At 40.1% G+C, this 17,431-nt stretch overlaps 1 protein-coding gene across 8 annotated transcripts in view; it reads right to left on the bottom strand.

Annotated features, from left to right (window-relative positions):
- Positions 1-373: 373 nt before the first annotated feature.
- Positions 374-17,431, bottom strand: part of ERCC6L2 (ERCC excision repair 6 like 2) — a 194,914-nt gene continuing 177,856 nt past the window's right edge. For 2 of the 8 annotated variants that reach the window (XM_023735820.1, XM_023735821.1), the window contains 2 exons: positions 12,845-13,026; positions 375-3,828 (listed from right to left, as the gene is read on the bottom strand). In XM_023735820.1, the coding sequence (XP_023591588.1) occupies positions 2,865-3,828; positions 12,845-13,026 (1,146 nt within the window). In that variant the 3' untranslated portion in view covers positions 375-2,864. Of the gene's footprint in view, positions 3,829-12,844; positions 13,027-17,431 lie in introns of all 8 variants that reach the window. The other 6 variants (XM_023735822.1, XM_004381333.3, XM_023735825.1 and 3 more) reach the window with 4 other exon arrangements.

Raw genomic sequence — 17,431 nt, 5'->3', positions numbered from 1 at the left:
ATTTCTACATGCATAATCCAGTGACATCGATTGTATTCTTCCAGTTGTGCTGCTATTCTCTTTAGATGAAGGTTTACAGAACAAAATAGTTTCTCATTAAACAGTACACATGTTGCCCTATGACAATGGTTAAGAACCCCACTACATGTCAACACTGTCCTTTACTCAACCTTGGGTTCCCTATTACCAGCTTTCCTGTCCCCTTCTGCCTTCTAGTCCTTGTCCCTGGACTGCTGTGCCTTATTAGTCCCGTTTTGTTTTATGGGGCTGTCCAATCCCCAGCTGACCTCTGAACCTCAGAAGTGACTTCACCACTGAGCTAAAAGGGTGTCTGGGGGCCATACTCTTGGGGTTTCTCCAGTCTCTTTCTGGCCAGTAAATCTGGTCTTTTGTGTGTTACAATTTTGTTCTACATCCTTCTCCAGCTCTGTCCCAAACCCTCTGTTGTGATCCTGCAGACCTCCATTTTTAATTGCCGTTAAGTAACTGAGGTTCTGATTAAGATGAAGTTCAGTTTAAAAAAAAAATTCTTGAACACCACCAATCTAGTCCACCTCTAATTTAAACAAGGGGAAACTGAGGCTGGAAGAAGCTAAGGGATTCGCCCTGGGCGACACATTTAGTTGGCCGAGTTTGGTAGCACGGCACCAGTGAGGTAGAGGTGGGAAGGATTCTTACTGTCGGATCCTCATGGGGCCTGCTCCCAGACTCGTTAGTGGTTGAGCCAACCTCTTTCCACTGTCCCACTGTAGGGAAAGTTAACCATGGCAGCTTCCTTTCAAAACTCTCTGACAGACTGTCTCCTTTTGATACTGGGCTCCAGACTCTGCTTGGCACACTATTTCTGTGTGATAATAAGGACGAATGTTTCCCTGACAACCACTGAAAACTAATTTTTAAACTCCAGGCCTGCATTTTTGCTCCCAATTTGACAATCGCTGGTAAAACTCTATAATAGCATTTCTTTATATATGAAGAATATAGAGCTAATATTTGCATGAATATCATTTTATGATTCTAAGGTCATGTCTATGTAAAAATTTTAAAAGGTATTTTATGAAGGATGTACTTTTATTAAAATATCTGAAATATACTGTCCGTCTATACAATGAGATGGCAGAGGGACCTCTTTGCTTATCAAAAATCCTCATACAGTGGAGCACATAGTGAGCTAATGACCTGTACGTGCCAAGTCTTCCACAGACTACATTACCCATTATTTTTCTAGAAAGGCCTGCAATGACAGAATGTAGCATCAATAACTCTGGATACAATGCAGCTGCCAAGAAGCAAACAAAATGACTAATACTGTATAACCTAAAGCAGTGTTTTTCAAACTGTGGTTCCCAATCATTAGTGGGTCCTGAAATCAATTTAATGGATTATGAGCTCATCAAAACAAAAACAAACAAATGCCTGAAATGGAATAGAAAAGAATAATATAAAAGTGTGTTGCATATAAATACTTTCATAAACATTTTATTTCAAGCATATATACATATGTGCACAAACGAACTGTGCCCCAACATAAAATAGATTTCTTACTTAGGGTCACATTTCTCTAGGGCAAAACACTGCCCTAAAGGAAAACTTACTTGGCCATCAGTCCCTTGAGAAAAAAATGTTTTTTTGTTTCCATTTCTGAGCAATTTGTCCACATCCTGAGTATGCCAAAGGTCCATTTCCTTCAGCATAGTAACAATGGTCGCTGAGCAGGATCATTTCTTGGTTCACTGCCATTTTCTTGGTGGGCTTTTCCTCCTATCACAGCCCTGAGAGCTCAACTGTGGGAAAGGTGCGGCAGTCCATCTGAACGTGGGTCGGTAGAAGCGTCAGGTCCCTGCCTACAACTTGCCAGGCACGATGCGAGGGGCTTTATGGACATGATTCTTTGCAGACATGATATCCTTTCTTTCACACTTAGCAGTGCCTCTCTGTACATCCTGAGCTCCTAGCATGGTAAAACATGGTACGCACTGTACGCACAACACCCACACGTGCCCAGCACACACGGACCGAGAGTGAGTTTCTAAATAAATTCAACTATGACTCTTTCTAGTTTGGTTATAAACCATATACATTAAATTTAACAAAATATAACAGTTCCAAATAAAATAAATTGATTACTCATTCTTCATACTTAATACAAAGGCACTATACAAATCTTTATTTATATTAATTAAATCATAGTTGTATAAAAATCAGAGCACTAACATTCTGTGGCTAATGGCAGTAAGCATATTACTTTAGTATTAGTAAAGTTATACAACTGTTATAAATTATCTTAACAAATGGCCATACAGTACCAGTTATGACTTTTACCTAAAATAACGTAATCATAGTAAAACATGATACTGAAGGATAAGGAAAACAATTTAGTGATTTTCCAAATGCTAGTAAGAAAAAAACATAAGAAACATATCAATGTACACTTGGTTTTGGGGTGGGCATGATTTGGCCTATGATTTAATGTTATCTGGGAGGGTGAATTGAAACTTTTTTAAACTAGAAGGACACTCATGATGCTCTAGTTCAAACCCTTCATCTTTCACATTAAAAAATGAAGGCACACAAAGGGTAAGTGACTTATCTAAGGTCATATAATTACAAAATAAGTGTGATGCCCTAAGTCTCTGACTACAAATCTAGAATCTTCCATTTCATAAGAGGTTTATATTACAATATAGTCAAAACAACACATAACAACGTTGTAGACTTAAAAATACCCTACAGCAAGGGTTTAATAAAAATACACGTTGACAACTATGTTTAAGGTAATATAATTTGTGTGGAATACAGTGCTGTAAACATGTGTGGCAGAAGTTCACTGGTGTAGTAATTCATTTGTATGTTTACACATTATTCTACGTACTGGTTGTGTTTTCATCTGTATCACTTGAGTTACGTTTTTTCCACAAAAATTTCTTGTTTGATTTCCAAAGAGAAGTTTCTAGCTCTTCTTTCCTTTTGGAGGATGTGGCAAGGGGCACTTTTTCACATAAAGTTTCTATTACTGCCAAGTCGGTGAGTTTACTAAGACTGTCGTCATTCTGCTCATTCAGTATGTCCCAGAAATCTTTTGGCCTCTGTTTTGATTTTTCCATGGGCCTTGAAAGAACTTTCTTTGGCAGGCGTGTGAGGCTGTTCCCATGACTTTTAAAGAGGTCATCAAGAATAGAGGTGTCACCAAGTAACTCTCCCATAGAAATGTTTCCTAATGTTGGATTGTCTATCTTTTTGGTTTCTGATTTGAAAAGGGGTCCATTTCTTGAAATATCTATTTTTGTTAAGTCCTGTTGGTCTTTCATGGTATTTTCAAACTTTCTCTCACATACTTCAGACTTACAGTTCGGGGAACAAGATGCTACAGTATCTTTGGATAATTGGCTTTTTAGCCCATCGTCAATCTCTTGGGTAGAGCTGACAGGTAATTTCTCAGTTTCTGTATCATTAGAAAACACCGCTTCTCCACAGAAATCATAACTTTGAAGCTTGATTGATTTTTCTTTATATAGTTTTGGGCTGCAAATTTGAGAAATTTTCTTGGTAGAATCTTTAAAGGACAAAGTTTCAGAGTCTGACAGTTCTTCCTTCATAAGAGATTCTCTTTCTTCAGATTTATTCCTGATTTTCTCTCCTTTCTCATGGGCAGATTTGATTAATTTTGAAGCAGAATCCACAAAAAAATCTTTTATTTCTGGATACTGAGAACCGTAAAAGTCTCTTAGAATTTTCTGTCGTTCTTCTGATGTGCCATTAGTTATATGCTCAGCAAATTCCTTTACAGAAGATATGTTAAAGTAAGAAGCCATTTCTTCAAATTGTTTTCTAAATATTTAATGAATAAAACCAGTGGTTACTTTTATTACAATTTATTTTGAAAACTCATCATCAATGACATGAAATGTAGCGACAAAGCAATGTAATTGTATTCATTTAGCATACGTTAGCTTAATTCCACAATGAAAATGTATTTTATACTAGTAGAATCTTCCCTTAAGCTCCTGAAAACAATATTTTAGCTCATGATATCACCAGCTTTCTAAGTTATTCTAATTTATACTATGAGGTATTTCCTGGGAATGAAGGGATCCCAACAAGCTGCTCCTCTAGTCAGCCAATTTATTACTGGCATGAGAACTATAATTTATGTAATATGTATTTTGAAAATCTATATTGCATTCAAGTCCCATAAAATAAAATCATAAACAAAGGGTCTTAACAGAAAAGAGAAAATTCTGTAAGTTAAGAAAGGAATTTGTGTTTTCTTCTCTTTCCCCTTTTCCTCTTCTTCCACAAATAAAAAATAGAAATTTCACTTTTTGATGAGCCTAAAGGAAAGCTCTAAACTGATAAACCTAGATTCTTTTTTCCCCAACTGGTCCAACTTCAGAGTAGACACTCAAGAAGTGAGTAGCATTCTTAGTACATGATACTAATACAAGCTGTTACATGCATGAGTGAGGAAATGGGTCTTCTGGAACCTTGGTAAGATGGAAGCAAAAAGACCATTTCGGAACCCTGGACACTGGACTCTGCCTTTCTCCAGGTGAGCGTGTTGCTTTGCTGATGCTGAGTTTGGGTCAGGAGCCAGGAGAACCTAATGTTTGCAAACATTCCTCTACACAAAAGCCGTAATGGTGTTCCGGCACACAAACAGTTTTATAACTATATCTGTATTTTATACAACATTTCCTTAAAACATTCATTTATTCATTCAACAAATATTTATAGAGCCCTATTATTTGCTAAGGAGCTCTGGTGGCACAATAGTTAAGCACTTGGCTGCTAACCAAAAGGTAGGCAGTTCGAACCCACTAGTGGCTCGGCAGGAGAAAAGACCTGGTGATCTCCTCCCATAAAGATTACAGCCTAGTAAACCCTATGGGGCAATTCTACACGGTCCTATAGGGTGCTATGTGTCAGAATCAACTCTACAACACACAATAACACATTATTTGCTAGGCAGTGTAGTAGGAAACTTGGTGGCGCAGTGGTTAAGAGCTCAGCTGCTAACCAAAAGGTCAGTAGTTCAAATCCACTGGCCACTTCTTGGAAACCCTATAGGGCAGTTCTACTCTGTCCTATAGGGTCGCTATGAGTCGGAATCAACTCGACAGCAATAGGTTTGGTTTGTTTTTTGTAGTAGGAACTATACACCAGTGAACAAGACTCAGTTCCCTATCTTCAAGGAGTTTACAGTCTAGTTGGGGTCTAGACAAATACATGAAAATCAAATGAGGATAGCGTGATAGATCCCAGGATGGAGGTAAATACAGGGCCCCATGGGAGCCCAGAGAAGGGGCACCTAGGCCAGTGGTTGGTGGTGGACAAGAAAGATTGGGCAGGCTTCCTGGAGGGAGTGTCCTCTCTGCTGTTGCCTCAAGGACAAGTCAGTCAGGTAAAGGTAAGAGAGGAAGTCTTCCAGGAAGAGGGCACATGCACAGGGAGCCAGCGCATAGAAGTGTCAGGAGGCTGCCAAAGGAAGATGCTGGAGATCACGAGGGGTCCTTTGTGCCAAGTTCAGAAGTTTTAATTTTATCTTGTACACAGAGAACCCTTAGGGTAAATAATGATTTATTTTTAACATATGTAAGTACGAGTTTTCCCCATGCATCTGTCCATTTTGTTGTACTGTGGTGGCTTGCGTGTTGCTGGGATGCTGGAAGCTATGCCACTGGCATTTCAAATACCAGCAGGGTCACCCATGGTGGACAGGTTTCAGTGGAGCTTCCACACTAACACAGACAAGGAAGAAGGACCTGGCAGTCTACTTCTGAAATAAATTGGCCAGTGAAAACCTTATGAATAGCAGCAGAACACTGATACTGTACAGAAGCATGAGCCCCTCAGGTTACAAAGCACTCAAAATACGACTAGGGAAGAGCTGCCTCCTCAAAGCAGACTTGACCTTAATGATGTGGATGGAGTGAAGCCTTCAGGACCTTCATCTGCTGATGTGGCACAACTCACAATCAGAAGAAATAGCTGCAAACATCCATTAATAATCGGGATGTGGATGTATGAAGTTTGAATCTAGGAAAACTGGAACTGGTCAAAAATGAAACGGACCCCATAAAGATCGATATCCTCGGCATTAGTGACCTGAAATGGACTGGTACTGGCCATTCTGAATTGGACAATCATATGGTCTACTATGCCAGGAATGACAACTTGAAGAGGAGTGGTTTCACATGCATCATCAAAAAGAACATTTCAAGATCTATCCTGAAGTACAACACTGTCAATGATAGGATAACATCCACACTGCTACAAGGAAGACCAGTTAATATGACAATTCTTCAAATTTACACACCAACCACTAAGGCCAAAGATGAGGAAACTGAAAATTTCAACCAACTTCCGCAGTCTGAAATTGATCAAACATGCAATCAAGATGCATTGATAATTACTGGTGATAGGAATGCGAAAGTTGGAAACAAAGAAGAAGGATCAATAGTTGGAAAATAGGGCCTTAGTGATAGAAATGTTGCAGGAGACGGCATGACAGAATTTTGCAAAACCAACGGCTTCTTCACTACAAATACCTTTTTTAAACAACATAAATGATGACTATACATGTGGACCTCATCAAATGGAATACATAGGAATTAAGTCAACGACATTCATGGAAAGAGATGATGGAGAAGCTCAATATCATCAGAACAAGGCCAGGAGCCAGCTGCAGAACAGACCATCAATTGTTCATATGTAAGTTCAAGTTGAAGCTGAAGAAAATTAGAGTAAGTCCACAAGAGCCAAAATACAACCTTGAGTACACTGCACCTAAATTTAGAAACCATCCCAAGAAAAGATCTGATGCACTGAACACCAACAACCAAAAACCCAGTGAGTGGTGGAATGACATCAAAGACATCACACATGAAGAAAGCAAGAGGTCATTAAAAACACAGGAAAGGCAGAAAAGACCAAAACAGATGTCAGAAGAGACTGAAACTTGCTCTTGAATGTAGAGTAGCTAAAGCAAAAGGGAAGAAATGATGAAGTAAAAGAGCTGAACAGAGGATTTCAAAGGATGGCTCGAGAAACAAAGTAAAGCATTATAACGAAATATGCAAAGACCTAGAGTTAGAAAACCAAAAGGGAAGAACATGCTCAGCATTTCTTAAGCTGAAAGAACTAAAGAAAAAATTCAACCTCAAGTTGCAATACGGAAGGATTCTACAGGGAAAATACTGAACGACATAGGAAGCATCAAAAGAAGATGGAAGGAATACAGAGTCACTGTACTAAAAAGAACTGGTCGATGTTCAACCATTTCAGGAGGTAGCATATGATCAAGAACCAATGGTACTGAGGGAGGAAGACCAAGCTGCATTGAAGGGAATGATGAAAAACAAGACTCCACGAACTGAGAGAATATCAATTGAGATGTTTCAACAAACAGATGTAGTGCTGGAGGTGCTCACTTGTCTATCTCAAGAAATTTGGAAGACAGCTTCCTGGCCAAATGACTGGAAGAGATCCATATTTGTGCCCATTCCAAAGAAAGGTGATCCAACAGAATGTGGAAATTATTGAACCATATCATTAATATCACACCCAAGTAAAATTCTGCTGAAGGTCATTCAAAAGCGATTACAGCAGTACATTGACAGATAACTGCCAGTAGTTCAAGCCGGATTCAGAAGAGGACATGGAACGAGGAACATCCTTGTTAATATCAGATGGATCTTGGCTGAAAGCAGAGAATACCAGAAAGATGTCTACCTGTGTTTTACTGACTATACAAACGTATTTGACTATGTAGATCATAACAAATTATGGATAGCATTACAAAGAATGGGAATTCCGGAACATTTAATTGTCCTCATGATGAACTGTATACAGACCAAGAGACAGTCATTCGAACAGAACAACGGATACTGAGTGGCTTAAAGTTAGGAAAGGTATGTGTCGGGGGTGTATCCTTTCACCATACTTATTCAATTTGTGTGTTGAGCAAATAATTCGAGAAGTTGGACCATAGGAAGAAGAACGGGGCATCAGGATTGGAGGAATACTCATTAACATCCTGTGATATGCAGATGAGCCAACTTTGCTTGCTGAAAGTGAAGAGGACTTGAAGCACTTACTGATGAATACCAAAGACTACAGCCTTGAGTATGGATTATACCTCAACATAAGGAAAACAAAAATCCTCAATACTCGACCAATAAGCAACATCATGATAAACGGAGAAAACATTGAAGTTATCAAGGATTTCATTTTACTTGATCCACAATCAATGCCCATGGAAACAGCGGTCAAGAAATCAAATGACGCATTGCACTGGGCAAATCTGTTGCAAAAGAGCTCTTTAAAGTGTTAAAAGCAAAGATGTCACTTTGAGGACTAAGGTGTACCTGACCCAAGCCAAGGTATTTTCAATTGCCTCATATGCATGCGAAAGCTGCATAATGAACAAGGAAGACTGAAGAAGAACTGATGCCTTTAAATTATGGCGTTGGCAAAGAATATTGAAGACACCATGACTGAAGAATGAACAAATCTGTCTTGGAAGAAGTACATCCAGAATGCTCCTTAGAATTGAAGATGGCGAGACTTCGTCTCATGTACTTTGGACATGTTATCAGGAGGGACCAGTCCCTGGAGAAGGACATCGTGCGTGGTAGAGTGTCAAGTAAAAAGAGGAAGATCCTCAACAAGACGGATCAACACAGTGGCTGCAAAAATGCGCTCAAACACAGCAACGACTATGAGGATGGTGCAAGACTGGACAGTGTTTTGTTCTGTTGTACCTAAGGTCTGAGTCGGAACCGACTCGACAGCACCTAACAACAACAAGTAGGAGCATTAATGCCACTGTTATTTTTGCCTCCCAGACCAGGTTATATGAAGTTTATACCTCTGTTGATTTTAGTGGCAAACCATACTGCATGCCCATGGTGCTGTTGTGGCTTCAGGTGAGCAAACATGGCACACAGTCCCCATGGCTCCTAGTCCTCGTGAGTGTTACAAAATCCAGATACTACATATGCCTGATGAATAACTATGCTCATGTCCAACAGAATAGTTAATAACACAAGTACAAGCTTCCAAATTTCTGTCCTGGAAAGTGCCAATGTTCTTGCTGGAAAGCAACAAGCATGTTTTTAAAACGTTCCCGTTTTCACTTCACATGAGTGAATTCACAGGAGTAATGGGATATTATTATTTTGTTTATTAATCATCTTCAAATCCATCTGCATTGCTTTGTAATAAATATTTGTGCTTGTGAAGATGAAATGATTGGCAAAGTCACAATTTGATGTCCTTTATTTATCTAAGACTTTGTAGTGTCTCAGCAGCTGCCAAACTAACTTCACCTTTGCTGTGCTGCAACCATGACCCCACCAGCGACCCCGTATTTTGTCACCTCTAAGAGACAAGCTGCTTCTCATGCCATCTTATCTGAGCTGTATGTGAGTTATGCCATGATGCAGCCCTGTACAGGGTGAGTTACAATCGTAATTCATTTTGTTTTTGACTTCTAACTCTCTTTCCTAATTCTTGGTCTTCAAAACAATTTCTGTGAGAATTTAAGGAACTGCATGCTACCATCAGGGTATAAGCTAGCCACTCTGTGACGAAAATTTACCAAACCAGAGTAGACACCCATAAGCCACGTAGAGAAAGTAAAAGGAATGGACCCAAAAGGTAGGCATCTTTCAGCAAGTGCATCAGAGTGTAGTTATTATCATGGATAAAATTGACATTTCTCCCCCCTTTTCTTGAAAGAACTGGGGAAGAGGAGGTAGAATGCAGCTAAAATCATCTCTCTACCTAAGGATTCTGAAGTGAAAGGAGGACTGAAAACTTCATTCAAATAATTTACGTGGCTGCGACACAGTACAAATTCTTGATTTTGATAAACCAGCATGGTTAGCAAGAAAGAGGAGGTGTCAGCAGTGGGATATTGTTCCCTAAGTTAGGTGCTGGCATTCTAACATTAGACACCCTTCACATTTTCACTTAGTATGAGGCATTTATTCCCTAGGCTGGGTAGAAAAAAGGAAGGGAGGGCAAAATTAATCACTGTTAATACTTATATTTTGATATACAATGTTAAAGAGGATGAAGATACATCTGCTGCTCAGGTTGGTAAAATGTATGGTGGGCTTCCTAGCAAAATAAGTGCTGCAAAAATGGTTGCAGATCTGCTTGCGAGGAGATGTGTTGCTGCAGCAGTGTCCGGAGGTGCTTGCGTATTCATGCAACTCTCCAGCTGCCACAACACCACCATGTGCAGCTGAGGGATCAGCCTTTTCCCTGGACTGCTGCTTCCCAAGGGAGTTGCCACACCACTGAGGGAAGAATTTTGAACCCACAAAGCCAGCACAGTGTCCCCAGAGACCATCAGGACTAACCCAACCACACCTCCCATCCCTGCTTACCTCAGGCACTACCTCTCAGTCATTTATCACCATGGGCTTCTCATCCCCTCCTGATCTCTACCTGCTCTGATCTGATCCAAACCATTCCTCGGTGCCCCTGGATCTAGGCTATGATCTACCAACCCCCTGTGTCTTCAGTTTCCATGCTGAGCAGTTCCTCTGCCTCCCGGTCTCAACTCACCCTTGGCTGTCCCCTGAAGATACTGCCTCCTTCCCATGAAGCCCTCTCACGACAAGGCTCTCACCTCCTTAACCTCAGGGTTCAGGCTTCACATTCTGCTTCCAGGCCACTGTTTTCTCTGAAAACGTGGTCCCCTCTTTAAGGTTTATGTCAGCCACCTAAACCATTCTCTGCCTCATCTTGTTAACTGACCCTTTAGTTGCTTCCTGCTATTCACTGAACACTCAAGATCCTAGATTAATCTTGCTTTCCACCCTATCTCCTGGATAATGTCAGTATCTATGTGGATGCCTCGCCAAACACCTGCCCCCCCCCCAACTTCTCCACCTCACCTCCAAAGACTCATCTCCACTCCATGTCAGCCCCCGTCTCCGAAGGTCACATACCACTGCCCTTGTCATTACCATCAATGGCACAACTTCCAAAACCCTGAATTCAATTATCAAATGCTCCAGCTCACCCGCTCACTCACTAACACCCTCCCAACAACAACGCAATATAATTTTGTCCTCATCAAGCCCTCCAACTCACTGACTCCTGTGATTTTCACTATCCATCAGCCTCTCCCTGTCCAGCTTACCTGCAGCTTTATAATTACTCCTTTGCAAACACCCCTCAGCTTCCTTGCTTCTCTCTCCCTGCACTGTAACCTCTTGTAGAAATCAGCCGTCTCCCTTTCTGTGTCTGCAACAGAGCAACTGAAGTTTGCTAAATAATACTATACAACTGGACAGATGGTTTTACTGAAATTCATCTCAAACAAGGACTTAACATTCCCCAGGAATTCTAGTCCTACTAAGCTTACTTTTCTACTTTATAAATGAGTTATTTCGTACCTTCTCTCTCTCTCTGAAAGGACGGCCTCCATTCTCCATTCACTGAGGAAACAAAAGCCTGTCTTCGTCCTTCTCTTGCAATGCCTCTCAAAGGCCAGATGTCGCCATGGCCTGCACCCATCTCCTGCCTGTAAGACTTCACTCTTTCTGTTATCACCTCTCTGGTCTGACCTCTTTTTTCCCTATTAGTCATTTCCCTCAGCATACAAACAGGGTCTATTATCTTCCCAACTTTAAAAAACTGACCTGTCCTCACAATGCCCCCAGCTACTGCTACTTTTCCAATCCAAACTCAGAAAGCTGTCACAGGGTCTCCCCATTCACTGTTCACCCATCTTACCCTTACCTGGCCTCTGCCCTCCGTTTCTCTGAAACTACTCCTGTCAAGGCAACCAAGGACCTCAAGTCCAGTAGGCCCTTTCCCACTGCATCTTATTCCGGCTCTCAGCAGCATTTGATAAAGTTACATCCTCCTTCCTTTTTGAAACTCTCACTTCTCTTGGGCTTGAGGACCTACATGGTGTCCAAACTCTTTCCATGGTCTTCAAGGCTTTGCATGCTCCAATTTCATTTATGTCTCTACCTTCATCTCATGCTACTCTCCACTTGGTTTATTATGCACCAAGTATGCCAGTCTTCTCTCAGTTCCTCCAACACAATGGACCTCTCCCCTCCGCAGGGGTGCTCTTACTCTGGTCTTTGCAAGGCTATCTTCAGGGCTCAACTTAAATATCACCTACACAGAGAGATCATCTCTGATACCCAATACAAAGGTGGCTGCACCCCTCCCCACCCCCCATTATTCTCTATCAAGGTAGCCTGTCCATTTTTTCCCTATAACATACCACTGTAAAATGATTTAATTATAAGTTTTTTTTACGTGTTTTAATTTTATGGTTTGATGTCAACCTTCACTGCTGCACTGTGAGTTCTATGTCTGCCTGTGTTCACACTGTATATTCAGGAGCCAGCTCGATAAATATTCAATGAATGAATGAATAAAATGCAATGAAGTATTTCATTTCTCTATTATAAAACAATTTCATTTTTTATCAAATCAGGGATTGGGAAAAAAAAAAAAAAAAACCAAACCCGTTGCTGTTGAGTTGATTCCAACTCATAGCGACCCTACAGGACAGAGTAGAACTACCCCATAGGGTTTCCAAGGAGTGCCGGGTGGACTCAAACTGCCAACCTTTCGGCTAGCAGATGAACTCTTAACCGCTGTGCCACCAGAGCTCTGATTAGCCTTCTAAAAACATCTAAAACATATGGAATTTTGTTTTTAAAGTATAAAAAATCACATTTTTCTGAAATATTCAGGTGCCAGGTATGGTCATAATTCAAACAATCTGTATATTTTACTAAGGAGTTTTATTATCTATTTTGAGAATTATTCTTAAAGCCTAGCGTTGTCTCAGAGGACATACCTGCGAATCCTTTTTGGCGTTTCTCCAATTATGAAGGTGGTCTGGTCTGTACGGTAGACTTTTTTCTTCTTCTGGCTTACAGGGTATGAAATGTAAAAGGGAAAGGAAATGTCTCCTTTACCTGGTTGTTGGCCTTTCTTTGTGTATGTCGATGTATCTTTCTTGATTTTTTCTTGGTATGTCTGAAAAAAGGGAAAGAAGCAAAAATCAGGTATGAAAAACAATTATTTTTGGTGAAATAAGGAGACTGTCTTACTTTTTCCCAATACTTTTTATAATCAAGTATATAGTATTCTCCAACTAAAATCATTATGTCAGAAGATGTTACCTAGAGCTTTAAAAAGGAGATATAGGGGTATATTACTTTCATATCTTCTTTGATGTAAAAGTAAATAGCAACAATACGGTGTTTCTGTTGCCAAGACTGTGGGCATACACGTGCTGATATCCACTATTCCAAATAAGGATATAAATTCATGATTATATAATGATGTCATAAAAATGTAATATCTACATTTTTAAAACTCAGTAATTTCAAAGTTATTAAGCAGTCTTTCAGTTATTTAATTTTATATAAGTAGACAAACTTTAAAAATAATAATCTTTATGAGATAATTAAATAAATTAGAAACCAGTTTTATAATACTTCTTTTCAGCCTTCACTGGGTTGCAAGCATATTTAGTGATTTTAAGATGTTAACTACAGTTGGTTGAAATTACAGAATCACATTTATTTTACAGACTATGGATTGTTTGCTTAATGTAAATTGCTAACTATAGTCAGAAAAAAAATTATTTTAAACTAAACCAGTTGCTATCAAGTCGACTGATTCATGGCGATCCCATGTGTGTCAGAGGAGAACAGTGCTCTACAGAGTTTTCAATGGCTGATTTTTTGGAAGTAGATTATCAAGCCTTTCTTCCGAGGCACATCTGGAGGGGCTTGAACCTCCAACCTTTCAGTTAGCAGCCAAATGCATTAACCATTTGCACCACCGAGGGACACCAATTTCCCTGATAAGATGGTATACTGAATAATGTGCAAAGTCCCCATCCCATTCCAAAAAGATAAATATTGGATACAATCTGACAGCAACAAAAAAATTATATTTGAAATCAAAAGCAAGAGAGGAAAATGTCTAGGTGCCAAAAACAAAGAAGTAATTCAAAGTGAGCTGGAACTGAAGCTCAGCAGCCCCAACGGTCTTAAGTTACAGTCTACAAGGCCCTGTGTGTGAGAAGATGACACGGAAGTGAGTTATCTCCTTTCATTAAAAATAAAACAAACTAACAAAAAAACTCAACAGGGACTAAAAGGTAAATTAGACCTTGGGAAGCCGAGGCTGGGGACACAGGAGAGAAGCAGGCTACCTTCTTACTCTAGATAGAAAAATTCACTGGTGAAAAAATGGAACTTCCAGCTTGTGCCATTTGTGGAATCTGATTTTGCACCATCTGTATGGTATGGAAAAACGAAGATGAAAAACCAACATAAAAACCTGGCCCAGAACCAGTGAAAACCATAGGTCTCAATGAGGGGTGAATAAAAACATACCACAGGAAGACTTCCATAATCCAGAGAATGCCTGTGATTCTAACGGGAGAGAAAACTCTCACTAAAGAGGAGTTCAGACCCGCTACCATGAAAACCACTACCATGTGAGAACCCATACCTGAGGAGGTACAGATGATAAAGCAATATGAAAGAATTTCAATCATTAACACACTCAAAAAGATAAAGAAGGAATGGAATCCACCAGCAAGAACTGGGCATTATAGAGGCAGATTTGAAAAAAGAACCAAATATAAACTTTAAAAATAAAATGTAGTTTTGAAATAAAAAACAGAAAAAAAAAAAAAAAAAAACCCTAAAATCTAGGTTGAGCAGTAGACTCAGCAGCTTTACAATAAAAGATGAAAAACTCAAGAAAGTACTCAGAATGCAGTGAAGAGAGAGGGAAAAAGAAAACAAAGAAAAGGAAATAAGAAAGAGAAATTAAGAAACAGGAGACATAGCAGACTACATACCAAAATTTTTAGAACGCTAGAAGTCAAGAACAGAAAAAAGTGAAGAGATAATGCCAAAGAGATAATATAGAGAACTGAAGGTATGAATCTTTCATCTGAAAAAGCAGAGAGAATCCCTAATGGGAAAAGTGGAAATAAATCTGTACCTTGTTAAATCACAGATAAAGAGAGTATCTTAAAAATACCAGACAGAAAAGACAAGTATCCTACAAAGAAATGACAACAGATGAACAGTAGACTTTTTATTCAACACCACCACCACCAGAAGATAATGGAATATTGTCAAAGTGCAGACAGAAAATAACTGTCAATCTAGAATGCTATGCCCAGTTAAAATACAAGAAATTTTCAGATATATGAAGACTACTGGTAGACACAGACTCCTGCCAAACCAATGCCTCTGAAGAATGTACTTCAATGAAAACAAAAGTTAACTCAGAAGAAAGCAGTGGAATTTAAGAAAACATGATGAACAACTATGGTTCCCAGTTTTCAGAGAAATTAGAAGTCAGTTGAGAAAAACAGATTAATTATGTAAAAGTTTCGATATTATAAGGCAGGACAGTACATTAAGACGAAGCAAAATGAACACTTCCCTTAGTAGGAAGATAATATATTTTACTTGTGATGATATAATTATTTTCCTTCTGATAGGTCAGTGTGACTCAAGTGGCATACATCAACGAATGTGGGTAAGGAATGGCTTTTCATTCCACAAATATTTACTAAGCACCTATTATGTTCCTGGCACCATGTGCTATGTAGCTGAGTGACATACAAAGATATTTAGATATACAGAGGCCCCTACCCTTAAGGGATTAAAAGTGACAAGCCCATTTTTTTTTAAAAGATGGTATATTTAGCTTTTTTCTTTTTCTTATAAGACATTTATCTCTTTAACTTATATTCAGGTTTGTATTACTGAAATAGGCAAAAAGAACTATATGTTCTTTAGTAGCGAACCAATTCTAATGAAAGTGAATTCTGTTGGGGGAATGGTCTGCCTTTATGATTCCCATCCAGGTTTCCTAAATAAAGGCCTTTGGCTCTCCAATAAGGAGGCTGGGAACTGGGTCACCTTCTCTTTCCCAGTTTCTTCCCCTTATCAGAGAAGCCTTCCCCCTGTTCTGGGCACACAGTAACTTTCTGTCTCTTGCACATGCTCGGGCACCATATGGCACCCAGCCAACTCCACTTCGATATCTGTTCCTGGAAGGGAGGGAATGAGGTCTCTTTTACTAAATGAGACTGGCCTTGCGGGGTGGACTAAAGGGGAAACAAGCTTTGCAAAGCCGAACATGAGCCGCCAGTTCACTAAAGTTTGCGTTCTTATGTAAGCCCCTGGCATGGGGCCACTATTGTCCACCACCACTATAAAATCTCTGCCCTTCCACTGCAGGGTGAAGAGATCAGCTTTGGTCCTGCGGCCACCAGGGACCGCCCAAGATGTAAGTCTCCCTAGTAAAACTCCTTTGCCGCCACACTGGAGTTGCCTACCTCTTTCTTTGGTCTCTTGGCACCTTCCAATTTTGGAGGCTAATTTTAGGTTACTGGTCAACACCTGGACAAACTGATGTATTCAAAAGCTACTGTGGTTCAGGTGAACAAACACAAAATGTCAAGTGGCCAGGCTGAACCAGTCAGCAAAGTACTTTCCTTAAAGACGTTTCTTCCTAAGATGTGTCTTAAAACATTAATAATGAAAGGAAAATATTTGATTTTTAAAGATAAGCTTGAAAGAGATTAGATGCATTTATTTTTCCATCATAAGAAAACAAAATGAACATTAGAAGTTCCTAATAAAAAGGGCCATGAGATTTCATGATCTTAGATGATCTTCAAAAACTAATTACCCGAGGGCGGAGCCAACATGGCACTATAGGCAGAAGCACCACGCTGTCCCTCCATAGTAAAGACCTGAAAAACTAAGTAAAACAGAGGCAAATGTCGATTCTGGAACCCTAAGTGCCAAATGAAGAGACAAAGAACTCAGCCATGCACCAAATGGAATAGGAAACTGACAGAGAACAGAAAGCAAGGAGAGATACGAGCAGAAGTCCCCTATCAGCTAACGAAGCACAGATTTGCCATCTTGGACTCCTGTTGGAGATCAGCAGACAAGGAGTACAGGAAAGCAGCTCCACGGAGCTACCAGCAGGAGAGAGCACCCAGTAACCAGCAACATACACTTTCTCACCTCCCACCCTTCTTCCCCCTGCTTGGCCTCTGCCGTTTCCCAGCTAGGCTTGGCTGGCTAGGAGGCACTGGCTTTGTGCTACTTGCATTCGCCCCACCCACACAGGTCGGCTCCTTTAGTGCCGTTTCTTTGCTGCTGGTATTGCTTTCTTCGGCTGCTTCCCTGCCTGTCACCTCCTCCCCCTCCTTTCTCTCAAACACCTGGTTCTGTGTGCCATCTTTGCTTCTTCCTGACAAGCTGTGAGGTGCTGCTCAGCTGGGGAACTGCTTCCCCAGTGCATGCTGCCATGCTGGTGGGATACCCAGGGCCTTTTTTTGGTTTTCTTTAGTTTTCTTTTCTCATGGCTTGGGAGCCCCTCTAGC

This window comes from Trichechus manatus, unplaced genomic scaffold, assembly GCF_000243295.1.
Source record: "Trichechus manatus latirostris isolate Lorelei unplaced genomic scaffold, TriManLat1.0 scaffold00082, whole genome shotgun sequence".
NCBI classification, from domain to species: Eukaryota; Metazoa; Chordata; class Mammalia; order Sirenia; family Trichechidae; genus Trichechus; species Trichechus manatus.
Note: the sequence above shows the minus strand (reverse complement) of the source record. Positions and strands in the feature narration are given on the sequence as shown.